This window comes from Sturnira hondurensis, unplaced genomic scaffold (genome assembly GCF_014824575.4).
Source record: "Sturnira hondurensis isolate 20B ecotype Veracruz unplaced genomic scaffold, ASM1482457v3 Scaffold0006413, whole genome shotgun sequence".
Lineage (NCBI taxonomy): Eukaryota > Metazoa > Chordata > Mammalia > Chiroptera > Phyllostomidae > Sturnira > Sturnira hondurensis.
In genome coordinates this window covers 43,935,803-43,959,334 of record NW_028079044.1, presented here as the reverse complement: position 1 = coordinate 43,959,334, position 23,532 = coordinate 43,935,803, and the positions used below count along the sequence as shown (strand labels likewise).

Here is a 23,532-nt window from a genome sequence, read left to right as displayed (position 1 = left end):
CACATGACCCAGAAAGCTGTCTTCTGGGTATGCACAGCAAAATTTTTAAAACTTTTATTCGTAAAGATCTACGCACCCCTGTGTTCACTGCAGCATTATTCGCGGTGGCCAAGACATGGAGACAACCAAAGTGCCCTTCGAAGGATGGATGCGGAAAGAAGACGGAAGGAACTTCTTGTGAGTACAGCCACAAGAAGAGACAGAACACCGCCGTCTGTGACAACAGGGACGGACCTTGAGAACATCATGTTAAGTGAAGTCAGACAGAAACAGTCAAAAACCGTATGATTTCACTCACGTGTCCACGTAAACCTGAAAGCAACAAATGACCAGACTGGCAAACAAAAGCTCAGACACTGACAACAGTGTGGCAGTCACCGGAGGGAACCCGGGGTGAGCGGGTAAACCAGGGTAAAGCGGGCATATGCAGGGTCCGGCACAAATAACGCCCCCGTCTTTTACTCACAAAATCTTTTTTTACAAAACCACAAGCATGTGATTCTGTAACGTAACAGTAGCACACTCAAGCACACCATCGGACACTTTGGTGAGATGTTCAAATTAAACTATAAATTATTTACACCCATATTACTACCGTACCAACCACACTCACACAGGCGTAAGTTAGTTCTGCACGTGGTGACGGAGGCCCACCTGCATGGTGAACACACAGCGCCGTACACAGATGACGTATTACAGAAGCACACACTTGAAAACTACATGATTTTATCAACCATGTCACCCCAATAAATTTAATCATTTTTTAAAAAAGTTTAAGTCACAGGATTCCCCTTCTCCATACAGAAAGAGCACACCAGGAATTCAGGGTAAACACGGCTGTCCGTGGCGATCAAGGCAGCGGGGACAAGTGTGAGACAGTAAGAGTCACACTGGAACGCATCCCAATAACATCCTCACAATACACCTAACAGTCAGCCTCCTGGGACTGCTCCTTAGATTCCTCCTCAGGGTAACACCTGCAGCCGATAGCAGCACGGTGCCCACCAAACCCATGTCCTCTCCAACCTGGGCATACGGCTTGGCCACAGTTGGCAGCTCTCCTTGCAGCTGGGTGTGGCCATGTGACCCAATGCAAGGAAATGATACATAAGCCATTTCCAGGTCCAGTCCACAGAAACCACACACCTTCTCCAGGCCCCTTTCCATGTCGACAGCTTGAAGGAGGCAAGAAGTGGCCTCAGAAGCCATACACTGAAGATGGGGAACCACTACTCGGGCGAGGCCTAGGACCACTGCTTGGAGGAAAACTGCCCTCTAACCAGGCTCAGTGCATGAAAGAAACGAACACTTCAACTGTGCAAAGTCACTTAGATTTGGGGGTTTACCCCAAAAATACAATCCTACACAAATGAAATAATATGGGTCAACAATTCAGTCTTCTAGTCAGTGTTGATTCTAAATCGTTCAGACCACTGCTGTCCAACGGAACTTTCAGTCGTGATAAAAATCTTCTATCATCGCACTATCCGATAGGGTGGCCACTAGGCACATGGGCCATTCATCACCTGAAACATGGTTAGCATGACTGAGGAACTGAGTTTTCCACTGTTTTCAGACTTTAACTTCAGACAGCCACGTGTGCCTAGTGGCTGCTGCATCGCAAGCAGTTCTAGGGGCACAATTAGCCAAGTGCCCTGCACAGATGACCCAGGGGGTAAGGCCACAGTATAAACAGAGCGTATCTTCCTGAGATACCAACTTTACTTAAAGGTAACACGAAACATCTTTACAACCAAATAAACATTAGCTGCATCATGGAGGAGAATATGGAAGCAATACAGAGTTAAGCACGTAGCCTCAGGAGCCAGACTAACCGAGTTCGAAGCCTGCTTTTGCTGCTTACGTAGCTGAATGACTGTCGGCAAATTAGTTAGGTTCTCAATGCTTCACGTCTCCCTTCTGTAAATGAGGGATGATCTAGTGCCCACCTCTAGGATTACTGCAAGGACTGGATGAGTATAGTACACATATAACAAAACACTCAGAATAAACCCTAGCACATAAATCTTTTCAAATGGGAACAGATAATGCCATTCACTTCACCATTACAATACTGTGAGTGACAGCGAAACATGAAGAAGCGCTTATGGGAACAGACAGCAGACACAGGTGCCTGGGAATTCCATCCTGGCACGCCAGGTAAAGCTGCACAGCCCCGCTTAAGTTGCTCATCTTCTCTACCTGCACTTTGCTCTTGTACATAAAGCAGGAAATCACACCTATCTCATAGTATTATTAAGGATAAATTCAATATTGTAGTTTTCTCAAAACTCTCTGATCTTAATAATTGGAAATACTAAAATTATAGATTTATGGATACTATCCCAGACCTAGAGAACAGAGTCTCTAGTGGACACACTGAGAAAACTGTATTTTCATGAACCATCCCCCACCTGAGAATTCTTAGGATCAAAAAGTATGGAGAACACTGAGATAACTGTGTACCCACCCCACCCCCCAATTCCTATGTTGAGGTCCTAATACTCAATGTGATGGTGTTTGGAGAGAACTTTGGGAGAGAATCAGGTTTAGATGAAGTCACTAGGATGCACTCCCATTCATATTCTCTCTCTCTCCCCACTCCCTCCCCCTCCCATCTAAGGACACAAAAAGGGGGAAGGATGCAAGCCAGAAAGAGAGTGCCCGGGCGCTAGCTGGTATAGCTGGTGCCCGGGGGCTTCCTCCCCATCATCTCTCATCCTCACAAATATTTACGTGAGAGAAAAGGACCCTGAGGCCCAGAGAGTTTGTCGAAACGACCTGCCCGAGGCCCCAGTTTAAAACCAGATGTACTGGGATCAAGAGTGCGCGATCTTTTCCCCACACGCGCACGGCTCAGGGAGGGAGAGATGGGGTCTCCGAGGAGGTGGTCAATCGCCGCGGCCTCAAAGCTGCGGCGTGAAAAGAATCAGGACCGTCGCCCAGGTCCACAGACCCAGCCCAGGAGGCCCGCGGAGTGCCCGAGAGAGACTCGACCCTCCCGCCGCGCCCCCCGGCGCCGAGGCCCGCAGCCTCCTCACCTGCCGCCCGACCCAACTCCGTCGGGATGCACGGAGACTTCCTACTGTCGGACCCCAGATCCTTCCTCAACTCAGTTCCCCTGTTGCTGAAACCGCGAGCGCGGGCTCGAACGTCATCAGCCGTCGCCAGCCAGTGGTCACATGACGCCCCGCCCCCCGGTCACGTTACCGCCTGGGGAGCCCGGGGCGGAAGCTGGGGTCCAGCTCGCTCCAGATTGCGGGCTGAGCGTGGAAAGGACCCCTGCGGAGAGACAGGGGTGCGGACCCCGGTGCCGACTCCGCGCGCGATCGGCGGCTCCACTCCGCGCCCTGGCGCGCGCCGAGTGACAGGTGAGTTGGACGAGGTGCACGCGCCCCTCCTTTCACGTCCCCCTTCCCCTCCTGGGCCGCGCTGGCCGAGGGGACATCAGTGGCGTGGGATGGGGTCTGGACGGGAGAGCCTGGCGTGGAGGACAGAGGGCCTCCTGGGTTGGGGGCTGCAGCCCAGGTGTTTCACCTCCGCTTAGATGGACCTAATTTTCCACGCCGCTCTGGCGTTTTAGGAAGTGATGTTCAGCGGCTTGGCCCGTGTCTGAACCTTCCACGTTTTCGGGAGCAATGCTGTGTGGACGTCGCCATTCCTCCCTTTACTCTACGGAAAACTGAGTGGTTAGTGAGTTTTTTTACAGTCTGATGGGCCCGGGTGTGAATTCTAGTTCTGCCATGGCCTGTGAATTTGGGCAAGTCATTGTTCCTCTCTGCACCTTAATTCGACCATTGGTGACATGCATGTCTTTTGCAATTCGAAAAAAAAGTGTTTCGAGGATTCAAGGTTGTGGATGGTCTTACAGTAAAAAACGAGCAAAAAGCTTCCAGAGCCCACAATGGAACCTAGGCTCCTGTTTCCGAATGCAAGGAGCTCCCTGCGTGACAGGTGATGGAGTTGGGGCGGGGGCAGGGAGACAGAGGTTTTACTTCCTCTGCCCACAGTAAGAAACACACACCTTCCCCTCTTCCTTTTGTCTTTTCCAGGATTTATGAGTAGGGCTAGAGTGATCAGGCTGATTTCAGAATTTTTCTGAAAAGAGATTTGGGTCACTTTTATCTTGATCAACAACCGTTCCTTTTTTTTTTTTTTTTTGCCTGGTAGTGGGTTGGTGGAGACCAGTACTGCCTTCTCTGTGGAACTGAGGTTTTACGGCAAGATAAAAATAGACAAATCTTTTGTTGTCCTCTGAGTAGGGTCCACAGTGGTGTGTCCCAAGACAATTTAATATCTCTCAGAGTTGAGTTCTGTATTCATTGGGTAATTGATAAAATAATGCCATGCTTTGTTCTTGAAAGCAGGTTGTCTTTTGCCTAGGATCATGCTCCCAAACAGTTTCATACCTAATTCCTAAAGATAAAATATCAATTACTTTTCTGGGTACCTTGTAAAAGACACTTAGGAAATCTAGGGGGATCTCTGGTTTCATTTCACACCAAATAGTAATACAGTCTATATTTGGAATTTTCTTCATTCCTAGCATGAGTAGAACCACATGGAAGACTTAATATAACTTCTGCTACAGTGTTTATTTGTGTATCATTCTACAGTGGTTTTTTTCTTAAAGCTCAACTAAATCTTAACACCTTCTCTAAAGCCACCTCTCTCTGGTTTGCTGCAACATGGTTGGGCATCTTTAATGATGGTCTTAAATTCTGTTCTTTAAGGCCAGTTTTTCAGCCAGTAATTGAATATTTACCAAATACTCTAGCCAAATAATATTTTGAACATTGCCTACAGTGTAACTCTCGGGTAAGGATTTAAGGATTGAAATAAAAGTTGCACACACAAATGTCTTGACTTAAGTCACTACCCCAGGGCTAAGCCAACCTGACCTTGTGCATACAGGTGCTGAGTGTATCAGTCCATCTTTAAGGGGTTAAAAAGAAGCTTGGTAATGTTGTTTTCTCCATGGCACCATTCGCCATTCTAGGTCCCTATCCAAAACCTGGTAGCAGTTAAACTTGTTCATCACAGTTTGCCCTCCAGGTCGAGTCTGGAGTTTCATGCTGCTGAAACCTGGTTTGGTTTGGTGGTCTTCAGAGGGCCTCAGTAGGTGCCATTTTGCCTGTTGTTTGCTGTTTTTCCCCTTTTTATTCCTCATTTCCCAAGCCAGGCCATACTAGTGCCTTTAACAAGCAAGCATCTAGAGAAAACTGGATGAACTCGTTAATAATTTATGCCTTCTCGTGTGTTGCCGGACACTGTCACAGGAGAGCGTTCCAGACAACTGCAGTGGCTTCTCAGCCGCCTTGGACCCAACCCCATCTGCCTGCCCTGATCTCTGCCGCTGACCCTTGCTCACTCTGCGGTAGCCACCTCAGGCAATCCCCGAAATTCTTCTAGCACATTCCTGCCCGGGGGCCTTTGCACTTACTTTGTCAACTTCTACCTGGAATGCCTTTTCCCCAGATCATTGCCTATTGTAAAAAAAAAAAGAAACTACTCCAAAATCTAGTGGCTTAAGACAATAAATATCTGTTACTTTGTGGTAGTTTCTGTGGTCAGGAATCAGGAGTATGGCTCAGCTAGGTGCCTTTAGATCAGGGTCTTTTGGCAGGTGACAGTCTATGAACAGGAGCTGTTGTCCCATCTGAAGACTCGAATGGACTTGGGCTCCATTTCTAAGCTCACTGGACAGGTCGTTGGCTGGCCTCTCAGACCCTTGTCACATGGGCTCCTGTATAGGGTCCTCCCACAACATGACAACCTTCCCCAGACAAACCAGCCAGAGAGGGTACCCACGCTCCCAGTCACAGTCTACTTGTAATCTGACCTCAGAAGCGATATCTTTCAGTCCGCCATCCTCCGTTCTTTAGAAGGGAGCCAGGAAGTCACACCCCGGGGAAGGGGCCTGCACAGGTCATGAATAAAGAGGTAGAGGTCATTAGGGACCAACTTAGAAGCTGCTGACCACACTTACACACCCTGCCAGTTGCTCCCTTCTGATTCCTGTTCAAATATCATTTTATCAGGGAGGCTCTCACAAACCACTCGTGAAATAGCATGCACTCCATCCCTTTATTGTGCTTTTCTTTGCAGCAATTATCACAGCACAATTTTATAAGATACAGATATAGATATGGTCTTCTGTTATCTCTTTCCTGCCTTCAATAGTATGTAGGCTTCATGAGAGCAAAAACTTAGTTGTATTCACTGCACTACCCTCAGGTCCTGAAACAGTGCCTGCACGCAGTAGGCCCCGGGCAAATTTCTGTTGCATGAATGAATCTGTATCGTTCATAATGCTTCTGCTTGCAAATAATCCAAAACTCAGTTAACAGTAGGTATACCATAAAAACAGTTCATTTAACAAGGATTACAGAGGTAGGCAGTGCCACGGTTGAATCAATGAATGAGTAACATCAACAAGAATTCAGTCTCTTTCTCATGCCTCACACCACAGTCTGCAGGTTGTTGGCTTATTTCTCTTAGGCTTCTTACTTCAGGGTCTCAAGGTGGCTACTGGGGCTTCAGGCATCAAATATTCATTGAGCCAGATTTAAAGGCCGGAAGGAGGGAGATAGCCAGAGCATAGAGGGAAATTTCTCTCCATGTGCCTCCCTCCCTGAAACAGGAGGAATAAATATTTCCTAAGAGTCCGACCATAGACTTCCTTGTGTATCTCGTGGGTCAGAACTGAGTCACGTCTCACCTAGCTTCAGGGAGGTGAAATGTGAGAGTGTACGTGTGGGGAACGACATGGGCATTCATGATGCGGAAAAGCAAGCCAGGCTTCCCTGAAGCTGACAAATGCTGACCTAGCCAAAGTCACAGAGAGGAGAGAAATGCAACAAAGATGACACAGATTAACACTTCAGAAGATACTTGTTTGAGAAAGAATTGGCAGAGGACTTTGGGAAAATGGGTGATGCCCTGAAACTGTTCTGTAAAAATTACCTCCTTAAAGATCAACTATGAAAGTCAACTGTGAAGTACAAGATACTGTGTTACCAAAATCACAGTTTGGTAAAATCAAGTTTTGACTCCTTATCAGTGTGTCCATTGAATTAGAACATTGTTGTTGCAATTTTACTCCAGATTTTCCTAAATATTAAAACTCACTTTCATCCATTTTGGTTATAATGTTTTAAGATACATTCCTTATCACACTTGTCTACTGCTTAGTGTGAAATATTTGTCCTGACTTTAGCGTCACGGTGTAACCTTTCTCAGACCTGGACTACCCTTGATAACAAGGGCTTCCTGTACCTGACACACGAGAAAACCATTTGGCAGGCATTCCCTCAGCCAGTTCTAGTGGACCTCCCTTTTCCCAGAGTCAGGACAAGTGGCACAGTTGTCACTTGTGAGGGAGATGCAGTGGCCAGTGCCCAGTGGTGGGCACACTGGACCTGCACACGCTCAGTGGTCCCTTCTCCCAGGCTACCTTACATTGGGTCTTTCCTTGTGGGGTGAAGTGAGTAAAGACTTGGGAAAGAGGCCAAGAGTGTTAATTCATCAAAGCCCTTCCACACGGAAAACAGAAATAGTGGAGAATAAATGTCCCCCACCCCATCAGAATACATTTTTCTTGTTTGTTTGTGTTTTAGGGAGTGGGGGAGAAAAACATTATGTATGTGTTTCACATGCTTCCGTGGAAAATGGAGATTTTTTGTTTTTATGCAGGTATAGTTTCTTAAATGGAGCTAACATCTGTCTGCAGACCTGGTTTCATCTAATTGTTCACAGACCGCAGCTCCGGAGCCAGTTCAACATTCCCAGTGGCCAGGCAAGGAGAAGTCCATCTTCAGGATGTTGGACTTCCTGGCAGAGAACAACCTCTGTGGCCAGGCCATCCTAAGGATTGTTTCCTGTGGCAACGCCATCATCGCTGAACTTCTGAGGCTCTCCGAGTTCATTCCTGCTGTTTTCAGGTTAAGGGACCGAGCCGATCAGCAGAAATACGGCGATATCATATTTGATTTCAGCTACTTTAAGGTAGCCTACCCCTGTAGCACTTGAACCCTTGTCTTCCCTGTGAAAGTTCTGCCTGGGAGCCCTGAGACTCTGGGCAGTTAAGTCATTATGAATGGAAAGTTAAATAGAAGAGGTTTTTAAACCAGAGTTAGTATCAGTTAACTGACTGGAAAGTAATATAAAGGTGTTACATGAAGCCCTAACACAATATAACCAAATTTTCAGCAGGTGACTGTGGTTAATATATTTCCCGTTAGAGCGTGCTCGCTGCAGTTGCCGTTCGGACTCACTGGTTTGAAGGGGATTTTACATCTGGGCTTCTGTTCTCTTCGCTACCTTCTGCTGCTCTCCTTACAGCTTCCGACGTCCCTTTTAAGGCATAAGATCACGTTTCTTAAAGAAGACATTGACGTTGTTACCAACAAGTATATTTTTGTTCATGTCTCCATAAATGTGTTTTTCTTCTCAGGGTCCAGAATTATGGGAAAGCAAACTGGAAGCTAAGCCAGAGCTACAGGATTTAGATGAAGAATTCCGTGAAAACAACATAGAAATTGTGACCAGATTTTATTTAGCGTTTCAAAGTGTGCACAAATATATTGTAGATTTAAACAGGTACTGATTAATTTAGTGATGGCTTATTCTGATAGTGAACGTTGGAGAAGGAAAAGGGACACCCTAGAATATGTAAATCTGAGTTCCTACAAAATTGACTAGATTATCTCGTGTGTAATTATCTTGTCCTTCCTGTGACACTAGTCATCCTAAGTATTTTGAAGCTTTATTATAGTTTCCTGATCTTGTGAAGTGTTACGATGATCTCAGTTATACTAACTCATAGCTTTCAATCCTGTGATTTATGATCATGTTCTAATATATTATATCTAAGAAGTAGGAAAAAAGGGGAACATATATTTGTAGCATTGATAACCATAGCCTGCCTTCTTATCTCTCACCACACAATATTCTCTTCCTTCCAGCCCTTCAGAATTCATTACTCATTTGCTTTTAAACTAACTATTCCATGTTCTCACACTGTTAATGGTACTTCCTAAGATATTCGTAATTCATAAATCAGGCTAGAGAATATTCCTTTTACTTAGACCAGCCTAAATATCAACCTCTGACCCCAATCACAATGTGTTTCAGCTCACAAACTATTTGAAGGCCAGGATGCCTAGTTCCTCACCTTAGCTTTTAGAAAGCTTTACTTCCCTGCATCAGAGATGTTGTTAAAGTTTTCATTGTCAGTGAATAACTTGCTCTGGGACTTCATTTCTAGGTACCTGGATGATCTCAATGAAGGCATTTATATTCAGCAAACCTTAGAAAGTGTGCTTCTCAATGAAGATGGGAAACAACTTTTAGTAAGTACTAGTGACCATTCAAAATAGAAATTCAAGAATGTCTAGCTTAGCATTACTTTTTTTTTCCTGTGAGTCACAAATACATAGAGTTCTCTTCTTTAAAGAGAAGCAAAATAATAATTCTCTTCTGACAGGTCTGATTCTGAATTTAGAACATAGTGGACCTTGAACAGAAGTACAAGGGGATAAAGACTATGCAGAGTTTCTGAACTTCTTCAGTGTAACAATCCTCTCTTTATCTTTTGCATCCCAGACATCTAGCCTAGGACCTTGTACAAAGCGATCACTTAAGAAATGTTTGTTAAATAAGTGAATGACCTTGAGGCATTCATAAGTTGGGATTCCATTTTGGCATCCCACGCAAAAGAGCAGAACCAGGCCAACTGAAAGGTAGTCACCGGGAGTTAAAATTTATCTCGCGTATATTTTCCAAAGCTTGTTCTGTACAGAAGATGAGAACTGTTTGGGAGAAACCTGCATTCTCCTTGTCATATGAAACTTTTGGGAGCAATGGGAGCAAAGTGAGGGTTTTACTATTATCACACACCCTTTAGGAGGATGGACACTCTTGTGAGTTCGGCCATTGTCCTTTTTGCTCCGTAGTGTGAGGCGCTGTACCTCTACGGAGTTATGCTGCTGGTGGTTGACCAGAAGATCGAAGGGGAGGTCAGAGAGAGGATGCTGGTTTCTTACTATCGATACAGGTACGCCCGGGCTGGGGCTCCACGTGCCCAGAGCACTGCTCTGGGCAGAAAGCGGTGCAGGTTTATGCACTACTTTGGGGCTGAACAGCAGCAATAGGACCTAGAAAGTGAAAACAGGAGATTCTTTATTTCTCCCGAATGCAATACAGCGGTTAACTCTGTGTTTTATGTCATCATCATAGGTTAGATGTCATGTGGTCTGTGGATTATAAATCAATTATTCTACATGCTGTAGATAGAGATCTAAAGATTATCCCATCCATGGTGGTACCTCAGTTTTTTTGTTTTTAAAGGAATCTGAATCTTCTTTCCCTTAAAGATAAACTTGGGAATGTGGAAGTCTAATGAATGTTCTTTCTTGGTTTGTTTCTAAAGTTTCAAATGTTGCTCCATGGCAGATGTAACGAAATGAATGCATGAACTTTCTGTTGTGGATGTTAGGTTGGTGACTCTGAAAAGTTACCCCTCAGGGGCCAGACTGAAAGTGATTTCTCCTGTGTGTGCAGGAAACAAACGTGAAACAAGCAGCAGCACACATCGCGATCACGTTAGGTGTGTCTGTGCAGAGCTGTGATTTCAGGAAGTCGTGTCTTAAAAACAGGAACCATTGTAACCAACTCTGTAATTTCAGTACCTAGTACACAGGTTTCAGTTTGTTGGATTAATGAGTCAAAATCAGGACACAAGGTCAATGTCAGAAATAGTCAAAATTCGGGGAAGGAACAGCCAGTAAGCAGGAGTCCGAGTTAGGAACTTGGGCCAACAATGTGTAGACTAGCATTAACGTTTTCAAGCTTACAATATAGGACAACCTAAACAGGGTGAGGGGGGAGACTCAGCCGAAGGGGGTTGTTTGGGGACATTGGGTTTTCAGCAGCACCTGGGACTGCGCCTCCGCAGCAGTAAACTAATCTGCAGCCGCTCGGCGAGCCTGCTTCCTGTCAGCTTCACCCCTGTGGGGGGACTGTCCACCTGCATGCATGGTCCAGTCTCCACAGTTTGACGGGCAGCTGCCTCGCATCCTGTTTTAAACATGAGCTTCAAATGGCCTAGCCTCTGTTTCTGAAAGTACCTGGGAAAACAAAGATGATAAAGAATGTAAAGAAGAAGGAAAAAGTTTGTCTCTTAAGCCCAGTTTTGACAATCCGGCTTTGTCCCTGGGGCACAACGGCGGATTCATGGGAATGTGAGGGTCCGTTGTTGAAGGGACACTGAAAACTTGCAAGTCAGGGTTGTGACGAGGGAGACTCTCGTCCAGTAGGAGGTCACCTTCCCGTCTAAGACTCTTTGAGTCTCTTTGATGGGTCACTGCTACACCAGCCACCCGAAAATCAAGGTGTTTTGGTGAAATCTGCATACAAAGTACACCTCACCAAGAAAAACCAGTTAGTGTAGATTCCACTTTAAATTGTTGTAAGTTTCAAAATTATTTTTTAACATATGAAACATTGGAACAGGTTCACATTCTTTATGCACAGTTCTGAAATCCAAAGAGCCGTGGAAAAGACACACACACACACACACACACACACGCACATGGAATAACTCCTGTGACAGCAAAACTGATCGAATCTGAACTCGTATGACATCAGTCCTGAGCAGAGCGAATGTGATCTCACTTGTGCGAACATTCCTCAGTGTTGCTGTAGAACTATTCCCGTGTGTTGGTCATGGAGGCCCGCCGAGACCCTCCAGGAGTGTCGCATTGTGTATACTCTGCATGCCATAGAACTTTCTTATATTTGAAAAATACTATATTCTGAAACAAATCCAGACCCAAAGATTTTGAGAAAGGGGTTACGGGTCTTAACATAGAACTTATGTACAAGAACCCATCGTATAAGTTTGCTGTATTATAACAGCCTTTTTGAAAATATAATTTTGAACCTTAAGGAAATAAATTGACCCACAGTCGTAGTGAAAACTAGGTAAAGTCAAGAAATCCTTCTGCTCTGTTGGACTTCTGAGTTTCTAATGTGTGCGGTTTGTCTGGCCCTCTCTCTCCCATTGCGAACGCGACTCAGTGCTGCTCGGTCTTCTGCCGATTCCAACATGGATGATATTTGTAAGCTGCTCCGAAGTACAGGTTATTCCAGCCAACCAGGAGCCAAGAGACCACCCAACTATCCTGAGAGCTATTTCCGGAGAGTGCCTATCAATGAGTCCTTTGTCAGTATGGTCATTGGTCGGCTAAGATCTGACGATGTTTACAACCAGGTGGGAGTTGAGTCCATCGCAGTCTTAGTAATTTAAAACACTGCTCTCACTTGCTTCCTCAGTTACTCCTGCCCTTCCTCCTTCCTCCAAAGAGTAAAAGCAGCTTAAAATTACGTACGACCTTTGAGCTACATACGCTACGGGATGGTAGAGGACAGAGGGGTGTTGATTTGGGCAGAATCGGAGATTTGGGGGAAGAGATGGGATTTGAACTATATTCGGAAGGAAGCAGTCACTGAGTGTGCGTTAGGTGTCTGTCCATGTGCTGCAGATACACCACTGCCCGGGAGACCATGGTCGCTGTACATAATGAGCTTGCAGCTGAGGAAAGTGGACGGACGGACGGCTAAAGGAGTTACAATAGAACGAGAGGAGTGTTACTTGGGGGGAAGGAGCGTGTAACAGGGCGGCAACATTGTAACAGGTCTCCCAGGGGGCGTGAGAGCAGGACTGTGAAAGCCCTGCAGCATTTGAAAGGGGTCTCGCTTTCCTATCCAAAAAGGATGCCAACGGAAGTTGTCGTTTGACTTCATTTTCCTGAAGAAAACGTAATTTCACTAGAAGGAAGTTGAACCTTTGATAACTAGGTATCATTTACCACAGAGCACACCTGCTCTGTGCAGTTCTTTGGGTGACCTGTTAGTGTGTTGTATGAATCTGTTAAGTGTAAACAGAAGAGATTTTGTAAGACAAAACCAGGAGCCACCTGCAGATAGCATCTCTTCATAATATTTGTTGCGGTTTATTGAGACTTCAGTATGAACCAGAATCATAAGAGGTTTCTTCATGCACCATTTTCTCTGTTCCTTGCAGTAGTCCTGCAGAGGAGGCAGCATGATTCCCATCTGCTTTAGAGAAAACCAAGGCTTAGAGGCCTCAAGTAGTTTTCACATGGTCAGGCAGCGGGGGAGCAGAACCGTAGTTTGAATTCCGGTCTGTGGGACTTTGAAACTCCTGCTGATTCTTCACTCCCTGCCCTTACCCCTTCAGCCTCCTATGCAGACCATTTTGTCCGTTTCTCAAGGCAACATGTTTCCGTTTTCTCCTTGCCCAAGACCTTCGTTAGAACAGGGGTTAGGCTGTCGCTGTGCTGTGTGTCCACCCCACTCTCTGCCCTGTACCTCCGGTCCCTGGCAGATTGGAGCGGGGTCAGTCACTTGACCTAAAATGGATCAGATTCCCTGTTACCAGGTAATTTGGAATTAGGCCTGAGAAACAGTTTCTGGACCCAGATTTGCTCACATCACACAAAGTCTGGAGTTTGGGGCAGGGTCCTTCTGCCACGTTAGGGAAAATCGCCTGGAGAGAGAGCGAAAAGTTGGGCAAACACAAGGGGAGGCACTGAGGCTTTTTGGTTCGTAGCTCTAGGCCCTTCCAGAGACCTGGCCGGGTTCCATGGGACATTGCTCTGTCCTTGTACAGATTTCCTCCCTTTCCGCTTTCAGTCCTCGAGGTGATACATACTGTGTGCAACCCGAGATTCCTAGGGCACAAGGCGATGGACTGGGGGGACACAGCCGCTTTGGAAAGGCAGGCAGAAGGAGACCACCCAGCAAAGCACCTAAGAGGAGCGGTGTCTGGGAAACAGGGGGAGGGATTCCTTTCCTGGGGGAATTTCAGTGAGAGCTGAAATGAGGCCATGGAGTTGGGTGGCTGCGGGTTACAAGCAACCATGGGGGATCCGGTCGAGGCGACAGTGGGGGTCGGACTTCAGCGAGCTGAGGGACGAACAGGAAGGGAGAACAGCAATGGGGAGCATGGAGTCTGTCAGTTCTAAGGGACTGGTGGGAAAGACACGGGAATGGACGGCTAGTGGGAGACCTGGGGTTACCACTTTCTTTTTGAAAGGAAAAGACTTGGGGTTACAACCGGGTTGAGGGCTGGAAGGAGGAGAATGCGGGGTGGTTCCGGTGAGAGGGAAGGCCCTGGTTAGCGGTGCCAGGAGAACTGTCCCCAGCATCCACGACCCTCCAGGGAGGTGGGCTCCTGGAGACCAATCGCCCTAGAACTTGGGCGCGTGTTGGGAGCAGGAAGTTCAGTCACCCACGGCTGCCTCTCCCGGGCGTCCTCTCCGCACCGCAGGTCTCGGCGTACCCGTTGCCGGAGCACCGGAGCACGGCCCTGGCCACCCAGGCTGCCATGCTGTATGTCATTCTCTACTTTGAACCTTCCATCCTCCATACCCACCAGGCAAAGATGAGAGAGATCGTGGACAAATACTTTCCAGATAATTGGGTAAGTCTTACGGTTAGTTTTGGTGGTTTTTTTTTCCCTCTATAGCAAGCGCATTGGAGAACTGGCTTTTTTATTCTTTTGGCCTATTACCCAGGAGCCATATGTTGTAAAGAGTGAGAGATAAAGTCACTTAGGTGAAATTACTTTAAGTGTGTTGAAAACTTTGTAAATCATAACATGAAAGAAGAAATCACCCAGTAAAATTTCCTGAGTCTGTTTTTTTCTTAAGTGGATACTTGGAAGATAAAACCATGTGTTATAATGTATGTTACTCTGGTTACAGAGACTGCAAGTAAGTTACCCAAGCCTTTCTTTATTCTCTTATGTTTTATGAATCTAACCCAGCAGAATTCATCTAATTTGTCATTCCAGAAGTAGGAATTTCACTGTTTTACCTATCAGACAACACCAATGGGGCTATGCAGGTGTAAATTACTGCAGGGATTGATTTGCTTGTAACTTTTCAATGTTTCACTTAAAAATATTAACTCTAAAAGGAATAAAACTGACTTAACTTACTTAATGCACACATGTATTCAATGTCATCTCTGCTCGGAGGTTTGAACAAAGAATGGTAAGGTGGCCACGCTCTCAGGCAGCAGATTTTCTTTCCATCTGTTGAATCGAAGACCCTCCGTGATGAGGTACCCAAACGGGCTCCTTTACTGAAAGGAGAGCAGACCGCAGCTGAGCGGGGCTGCCCCCCATCCACAGACGGCCATTCTCACGAGCAGGAACTGAGGAATGGGAAAGAGAGCTCTGGTCGCCCGGCTTCATTCGCCTGCACTGAATGGCGAAGTGTGGGCCGTGATGCTGTACCCGAGGTACTCCAGAATTGAGGAAGACAGAAGTCCGGTTACAGGATACTTACCCTTCTCACAAGGCTCCCTGGCTCACTGAGAGCAAAGGAATGAAAATGTACAATGCCAGGCACGTGCCAACCAGTAAAAAGCTAGTGAGAAAATACTAGGTTACACCAAGAGAATTTTAAAAGAAAAACACTGGTAGGGCTAAGGAGGAATTGTATATACCATATTTTTAGGGCCATAAGCTGCACCTAGGTTTTAGAGGAAAATAAGAAAAAAATTGAAGTAAAAAATGTGGTAAAATATTTAATAACCTGTGACCCTGCTCCACTGCCACTCCTCCCTCCCCCCAACAAGCCAGGTGAGCTAAATTCAACCTATAAGATGCACCCCCATTCTCCAAGATTTGGGGGGGTGCTTCTTGTATTCGAAAAATAAGGCGATTGTTTTTAGATCAACGTAAAACAGTGCCATTCTCACAGGTTTGTGGAGGGGAGACTTTTGTTGGATTTTTTTAATACAAAAAATTATGTTAGCATGTAATGGGTTTATTGTTGTTTTAAATGAATTAAATAGTTTTGAATTTGTCGGTTTTAATGTGTAACATGATAAACGCCAATCAATAAAACCTACCTTTTTCAAAACAGTTCTTTGGGTCCTCAGCAGCTTTTAAGAGTCTAAAGACTGAGATGAAAATGTTTGAGTACCTTCTCTAGTCAAGTCCAAGTCTAGTCGAAGTGACTTGGTTTTCCCTCTTCTTCCTCTGGGACTCTAACACACAGCCATTTCAGAGGAAAACCTTGTTTTACTTATTGTTCCGTGAATAACAGCCTTGTCACTTTTGATCCAAAGCGCTCATAAGGAAAAGCATTTCCCTGTGTATCTGGGAAATCTTGGTTTCTCATTGACTTTCTTTGGGATGACACTTAGCCTTGGAGTGGGCAACGTATCTAATTTTGTGCCTTTCCAGCCCACTGCCTTGATGTGGGTGGGTATTTAGCAAATACTGAGTGAATGTTTCCTCTTTTAGGTAATAAGCATTTACATGGGCATCACAGTTAATCTCGCAGATGCTTGGGAACCTTACAAAGCTGCAAAAACTGCTTTAAACAATACCTTGGACCTTGCAAATGTCAGAGAACAGGTAAGTTCTGGCCAATCTGATTCTCAAACAACTGCCAGCCTGCCTTCGTGAGGGAGCAGAAGCGCCAAGTAGATTTCCCAAGGCCCTTGGAAGATGTCCACAAAAACATGAGTGCAATGATTAGTGAAAGCTGAGTTTTGCAGAATAAGATAATTGTAGATTTTTAACGTGCGTGGTGTATATATAAATGGGAGACTTGGGTCCTCGGGAAGGTTCAACGCCGTAAGATGAGTCCAAGTGGCATGGGGGTTCCATTGGCTTTGTTTACTCTCGCTTAGAGACCGTGTCCTTACAGATGGAGCTACTTTTACCAGTAACCAGAATTTTAGTGTTTCCATCGACAGGATGAATGTGGAAGTAACTGAATGTTCACATATTCCTGTCACTCTAATTTACATTCGTCATTTCTGGTGGGCAAGATAAGCAATGAGGCTGAAGCCTAAAGTTTAAGTGGCTACATTATGTCTTTTCGATAAAGAGCACAAGGTAGAAAGAAACAACTGAGTAAAAAGAAGAATAAAATATTGTTATTGGGGAGTGTACTTGGTGTTTCTAAACAGTTATCTCCCTCGGCCTGGCTGTCTGAATTTTTGAGTTTCCAGTATGGATTAGAATGATACTGACTCAAAACCTTCAGCATGTTTTATTCAAATACATTGCATTCCATAAATAATGCACAAAATAATTCCAATTTTGGAATGTCTCCTGGAAATGGATTAGAGAAAGTGGTGCTTCCATACTTACCGGCAGCACAGCATTAATTTTTCATGGCTGAGATCCCTTTCCCACGTTGCATTTTCCTGTCTGTGACATTGTAAGGAGCTCTTCAGAGTCCTGATGAAGCATCTAGTGACGGCTGTAAACTAACCCTACAGGGCGAATGATGCTTAACACTGAACTCTTGCTTCAGATAAAACAGAACGACCAAATTTCCCAAAGGTCTGCTAATTCAGCCTTGATGCACTGAGGTGTGTTTTTGGCTAAGCTTTCGTATGTTTATGAGAAATCTCATCTTTCGCGTGTTTCTGCCCTGCCTCCTTTGCTGATAATAATAGGAAGAACAGATCTTTTATCTTCTGCCTTTGTGTCTCTTTTTCCACCCGAAATAGAAGGAAACGACCTGGTCCACTTCTCCACTTACACTTGAAGAAACCAGCACACAGAGGTTAAACCCAAAGTCACACCAATATGTAATCCCAGCCGGGACTAGATTTGAGTCTCTTAATTCTAAATTCAATAGTGTTTTTTAAAATGTCCAGTCCACCACTTGTCTTTGAGCCTTTTCAGCTATGGGGCATGTGTTAGTCGTCTCATAGAAATGTGAGCACCCAGCCTGGAATCTACTTGAACGGGATTCACTTTCAAGACACATAGTTCTCTCTCTTTTGAAAAATGTAATGCAAGTTTTTTTACTTGCAAAGGCGAGCAGATGCGCTGCGGTCAGTGAGAGAGTGCACGCTCAAGTGCAGCAGTTTCTGAAGGAGGGCTGCTTGAGGGAGGAGAAGGTGCTGGACCACATCCCCCGGCTGCTGAACTGCCTGAGAGACGGCAACGTCGCCATCCGGTGGCTGATGCTGCACGCGGCCGACTCGGGTGAGGCACCAGTGGGGGTGGGGGCTGACACGGATGAGGCACCAGTGGGGGTGGGGCCGTCTCTGTCGCTCCGCAGCTCCAGCAGAAGGGCTTTCAGGGCTGAGATCTGCTTCGGGTGCAGGGTGGTTTAGGCCTTGGATGAGACTCAAGCTGCTTTCTTACTTAGTCATTTCCGTGCCTCCTTGGGCAAGTCAGTACCCACCTGAACAGCTCCTTCGTCCAACACTGTTAGGTGTGTGGAATCGAGAAATTTACCTCCCATGTTCAAGGCGCTTGTCACTGGTCAAACTGATGGATGTATGCCTGTGAAAAGTATAACTTCAGCTCTGGTGGGCAGAGTAATGTCTCCCTGCTCGTCCCTCCTGTAGATGTTCAAGGCCTGCCCCTCAGAAACTGTGGGTGTGTTATGTTGTGCGGCAAGGGAGAGTTCAGGTTGCAGGTGGAATCGTGCTTCTAATCAGTTGATCTTAAAGGAAGGAGATTATCCCGGTGGGTCCCATGCAATCACAGGGGCCCTGAAGTTGGGAAAAGGGAAGCAGAGGAGGCAGAACTAGAAAGATGGCATCTTGAAAAAGACTCCATGGGCCATCGCTGGCTTCAGCAATGGAGGGGGCCCCAGGCCAAGGAATATGGACGAAGGGCAGCATCTAGATGTTGGAGAAGACGAGGAAGTGGGTTCTCCCCTGCAGTTCCCAGGAGGAGCACAGCCCTGATGACACCGTGACTTTAGTGAGGCCCATTGCAGACTTCCTGCCGTCTTAGACCCTTCTCCCAGGAGCTGCTGTCTAGCCATTTTCGTCTTTCCTCCCATGTTTTCTTCTCTCCCTAGGCCTCTCTCCAGTTTATAGTTTACTCACAGCATGAATACCACGGCTAAAGTTTTTAATCTCGGAATGGATCTGTTTTTAATTAGTTGAGTTGGCCTTACATAGATTTCAGCTCTAATATGAAGATTTTACTACATTGACTCAGCTGTGACCCTCTTTGCCAAAAGTCTTACCTTCCCCAAGCCTACAAACAGCTCAGGGCCTTATTTTGTCCTGTGGCGAATCCAGCAGCAGTTTCCCAGTGACTCAGCCTGTCTCTGTCTTCCAGACAACTGTCCTGACAGCCAGGGAGCCAGCGGGCTCCTGGGTCTGCACCGTGCCGAGGACCCCCTCGGCTGCCTGGAAGCCCCCTGCTTCAAGTCCCCTGTTTCAATTTGCTGCCACATCTGTTTTCCATTTCTGTGGCTGGCAGTTGTCTGACCTGATTGCACAAGGTCATAATTTACCAGGAACAAATGGTTGCCTCTCTGGTTGTGAGTCACATGTGGGGAAAGTAACCACTTCTTTAGCTTTTCTGGTGTTTCAGTCGTGGTGCGCAGAAACGAAAACATCCTCTCCATACCCGAGCCTGTTAACCAGCTGCAGGCATTCCACCCAGGCCCGGAGGCTTCTGTGGTGCCTTGAGGCTGTTGAAGAAACACTGAGCCAACACTGACGAGGCTAGGCTAGCTGGCTGGTGGAGTTTGACTCCCACGTTATCACGGCTCAGATCTTAGGGAGAGGATCAGGCCCAGAGAACACTGGGACCAAACCTGGTTTATACTGGGGAGTTAATCGCTAATGCACAGTGATGTCCCCTGTTCAAAAAATGAAAGCAAATTAATATCAGAAGTTTTCTTGTTGAATTAGAATTAGTATAACCTGGCTGGGTGGCTCAGTTGTTTGTAGCATTGTCCTATACACCAAAAGGTTGCAGATTCGATCCCCAGTCAGGGCACATACCTAGGTTGCAGGTTCAGTCCCCAGTAGGGACACGTACGAGAGTCCACCAGTTGATGTTTCTCTCTCACATCAGTATTTGTCTCTCCTTCTCCTCCCCCTCCTCCTCCTGCTTCTTCTCCTCCTCCCCCCTCAGCTCTAAAAATCAAGGACCACATCCTTGAGTAGAGATTCAAAGTCCTTACACATTTGTTGTGGGTTGTTTTTCAAGTTAGGCAAATATGAAGCTGAAAAATTGTCTCTGTGTGATCAGTGCCACCAGTTCCAAGGCAGTCGTGGAGAATGCGTGACAAATCAGAACTCCGCAGTTTGCAGGAGAACTGAGCCCTTCTCCTGCTTGTCCCGAGTCTCCTCCTGAAGGAGTAACTTAGGAATCAACACAGGAAAGGGCCTTCCACAGGCTTCACCATAAGTGAAGCACCAAACCACCCCTGCATTTGCTCTTGTACGTGGTCATTCTGTGCATGTCGGACATTCCGAGGTGCTGATGGGAGGGGTAGGGGGGCAGGGATGTGCACGTGTGGTGCCAGAGTGACCCCTAGGGACCGTGAACCTCATCAGCTGTGAACTTGACTGTGTTTGTTGCCTTAAAGTTTTTATTTTGGCTTTATTTGCAGTCCAGGTTGCTTTTGCTTGTAAATATTTTTGCCTTACCCCATTTTCTTATTCTCTCTTGGGCAGTAATTGGCCCCATAAACCAATATCAGCAAATATCAGTATTTTTTATTCTATATACTTTTTAAAAACATATTATTTGTTTTATTAAAACAGTTTGGCTTGGCAACTGAGAGGCTGAGCAGGGAATCAGGATCTCTGGTGTTTGTCCCTGAGTCAGTCACTGCCTGACTGTGGCACTGCCGCCTGGCTGCCCGAATCTCTGGGCCTGGACAGTGGCTAGTCCAGGAAGCTCTGAGGGTCGGCTTCACCCCTGGGTCTTCACAAGGAGCAGAATAGTCCCAGACCTGGGGTTTCCCATTTGCAGGTGCCGTGTCTTTGTGTGGGTCACCCTCCCTCCCTGTTGTGTCAAGGGTCCCCAAGACCGCCCCAGATTCAGTGATTATACCAGGAAGACTCAGCCTATAGTGGTACCTACAGCTACGACTTTTTACGGCAACGGGATAGAAAGCAAATCGGTACAGGGGAAAGGCGCATGGGGCAAAGCCTGGAGGAAAGCAGGTGCAAGCTCTCAAACATCCGGTCTCAGTGGGGTCCTAGGGATGCGTGTAATTCAGCGAGCAGTGGTGAGGTGTGCCAGCCTGTGGGAGCTGTGGCCAGCGGGGCAGCTCACGAGGAACGCAGTGCCTCTATCAGGGGCCAGTTGCAGGCAGCCTCTGCTTGGCACGTACCACAGTTCCACACTCCCTGAAGGGGAGCGGGTGTTCATCACAAGCATCGCTCGGACAAACAGTGTAGGCATAGAGGGCCATTGTTGCCAGTATTCAGAATGGTGGGAGCGCTTCCAAAATCCAGGTTCCCAGGTGCCTGCCTTGCAAACAGGCCTTTTTGAGGATGGCAGTCTCAGGCCTGCTGTGTCAGCTCTTCCAGAGACCTGCCCACTGTTGGTGGGCAGAGCTCAGTGCCCTAAACCAAACGCCACCCCAGCAGACGAGACGTGAGGAGGCTCTGCCTACCCCTGTTGGATAGCGGCAAGGAACCAGCCCAAAATGCCTACGAACCCTGGAAATGCTGTCCCACAGCTTGCTTTCTCTATTCCGCACGGTATCACGGGTGGCGCTCCGTGTCAGATCCAGTCTCACATTTAGTAATTCAGTTACGCTTTCTCCCCAAGCACGTGCTTATCGCTGTGGTTAATTTTACCACCGGTTCTGTATATACATTTGCTGTTTGCCTTTTAAAGATTTAAAACGAAGGAGAGTATTTAAGAATTCATATCCCATAGATCTTTCCTACACATTTAATAGGCGGAAACTGTCTTGTTCCTGTTCTAGCCTATGACGCAAACAACAAGCGTCTTCGTCAAATCAAGGACCAGATCCTAACAGACTCCAGGTACAGCCCCAAGACCCTCTTTCAGTTGCTGTTGGATACTGCACAGTTCGAGTTCATACTCAAAGAGGTAAACATATTGAATGAGTAGCTGCCAAATTCTTATTTTTTTTATGTTTAAAAAATTTTTTTTTGGAAAGACTGGAGTTTAGTGGCAGTGTCTCTGATTCCAGCTACGGATTCTGAGTGTCTGTGATCATTCTGACGGAGAGAGGGCAGAGTTAAACGTTGAGCGGGCACTCAGTGCCGGCTGTTGTTGGAGAGGCCAAGATGGGGGACGTGCAGGGCTGTGCAGGTCGCATCTGTGAGGGACATGGACACGACCCAGGGAGTCTCGAATGAAGAGGTCGATGGGAACCCAGGTGCATGCTAAAGGCAAGGAGCAGACTGCTCTGGGCACCTAAAATAAAACACCTTGTCCTCCCTTTGACGACTCCGCTGAGAAGCGAAGCCTCTGAAGACCCCTGAGGAGGGGACCTGTCAGAGTTAACAAACACAAAGATAGGGAGTGAGATGGAGAACATTCCAGAGGGAAGACAGGGTTCGTCTCAGTCCTCCCGGGTGAGGGACGGCATGGCCAGATCTAGGACCCAAAAGACTGCTCGGCTGGAGGGGAGAGAACGCAAGGGGAAGGGGGTAGGAAACAAGCTGGAAAAGTGGACAGGAGCCCGCCTGTGCCAGGCCTTGCAGGATGTAAGTCTATTTAAAAGCCGTGGTAACTTACTGGAAAGGGCCTAAGTAGGGTGGGGGATTTGCCTTTGAACAAGGTCCTCTCCTAAGGGCTTGAAGGGGTTCTGATTTGACTCACAGAAATCCTGGGGTTAGTCTTTTCCCTAAAGAAGCTTCTGCAGCACAATAGAAATGGCAGACACCTGGGAATGCCCAGGTCCCGTGAACAGCGGCCTTGGGGGTTTGGATTGGGTGAGCCCAGGAACCCGCCCAGGACATTAACGCCCATTCAGAACCAGTACTGAACCTTGCCGTGGTCTGGTCAGGAGTGTGGTGGAGGTCCCTTTAGCTTCTGGGTAGGCGAGGACACTGTTCTCCTATTAAGTAGCTCAGAAAAAGTAGGTTGATGTTCAACCTAGTGTTAATGGACGTGCCGAGTGTTTTCAGCGTCCTGTGTCCGCATGACTTTATAGCATCAGAGGAACGCCACAGTGGTGCAGGGCTTTATTTCCCTGGGCTCTTAAGAGGTAAAGGTGCATGAATACTGATTGTCCTCTTAAATTCGTAATTTTTTTCATCATGAATAGTGGAAAAATGAGCAGTGGAGCAGGGAGACTCCTTCTGCAGGTAAAGGGATCGGGCAGGATGAGTAACCAGGGAAACGTGCAGTAGGGGCGGGCAGTGAGGTTCGTTCGCAGAGCCCGCCTCTCTTTGTGGCTGCCTCAGACCCATCAGTGCCATCTGACCGGCGACAGCAGCAAAACCCTCCCCCAGGGCCTTCACTGCACACCAGGTGGCCTTGAGTCCTTCAAACGCTGATTCACAGATTGAACCTGCAGGTTTTACAAATTGTAAAATGGTATTTGGGACAAGAGATGGTTCTTAAATTAGGAGACACACCTTCGTATAAAAATGAGAAGAAATGCCTTGGCTGGTGTGGCTCAGCGGATTGAGCGCTGGCCTGCAAACCAAGGGGTCATCGGGTCGATTTCCATGTCAGGGCACATGCCTGGGTTGCGGGCTGGGTCCCCAGTGGAG

The 23,532-nt window shown here is 46.8% G+C and overlaps 2 protein-coding genes across 5 annotated transcripts in view; one reads left to right on the top strand and one right to left on the bottom strand.

Annotated features, from left to right (window-relative positions):
* Nucleotides 1–3,146, bottom strand: part of NSMCE2 (NSE2 SUMO ligase component of SMC5/6 complex) — a 196,562-nt gene extending 193,416 nt beyond the window's left edge. For both annotated transcript variants that reach the window (XM_037048528.1, XM_037048529.1), the window contains exon 1: nucleotides 3,042–3,146. The gene's annotated coding sequence lies outside the window, so the exon portion shown is untranslated. The remainder of the gene's footprint in view (nucleotides 1–3,041) is intronic.
* A 51-nt stretch (nucleotides 3,147–3,197) lies between these two features.
* Nucleotides 3,198–23,532, top strand: part of WASHC5 (WASH complex subunit 5) — a 50,844-nt gene continuing 30,509 nt past the window's right edge. For 2 of the 3 annotated variants that reach the window (XM_037048523.1, XM_037048525.1), the window contains exons 1-10: nucleotides 3,198–3,371; nucleotides 7,696–8,007; nucleotides 8,456–8,601; nucleotides 9,269–9,353; nucleotides 9,957–10,057; nucleotides 12,082–12,274; nucleotides 14,357–14,509; nucleotides 16,346–16,459; nucleotides 17,881–18,052; nucleotides 21,768–21,895. In XM_037048523.1, the coding sequence (XP_036904418.1) occupies nucleotides 7,822–8,007; nucleotides 8,456–8,601; nucleotides 9,269–9,353; nucleotides 9,957–10,057; nucleotides 12,082–12,274; nucleotides 14,357–14,509; nucleotides 16,346–16,459; nucleotides 17,881–18,052; nucleotides 21,768–21,895 (1,278 nt within the window). In that variant the 5' untranslated portion in view covers nucleotides 3,198–3,371; nucleotides 7,696–7,821. Of the gene's footprint in view, nucleotides 3,372–3,583; nucleotides 3,690–7,695; nucleotides 8,008–8,455; nucleotides 8,602–9,268; nucleotides 9,354–9,956; nucleotides 10,058–12,081; nucleotides 12,275–14,356; nucleotides 14,510–16,345; nucleotides 16,460–17,880; nucleotides 18,053–21,767; nucleotides 21,896–23,532 lie in introns of all 3 variants that reach the window. The other variant, XM_037048524.1, reaches the window with a different exon arrangement.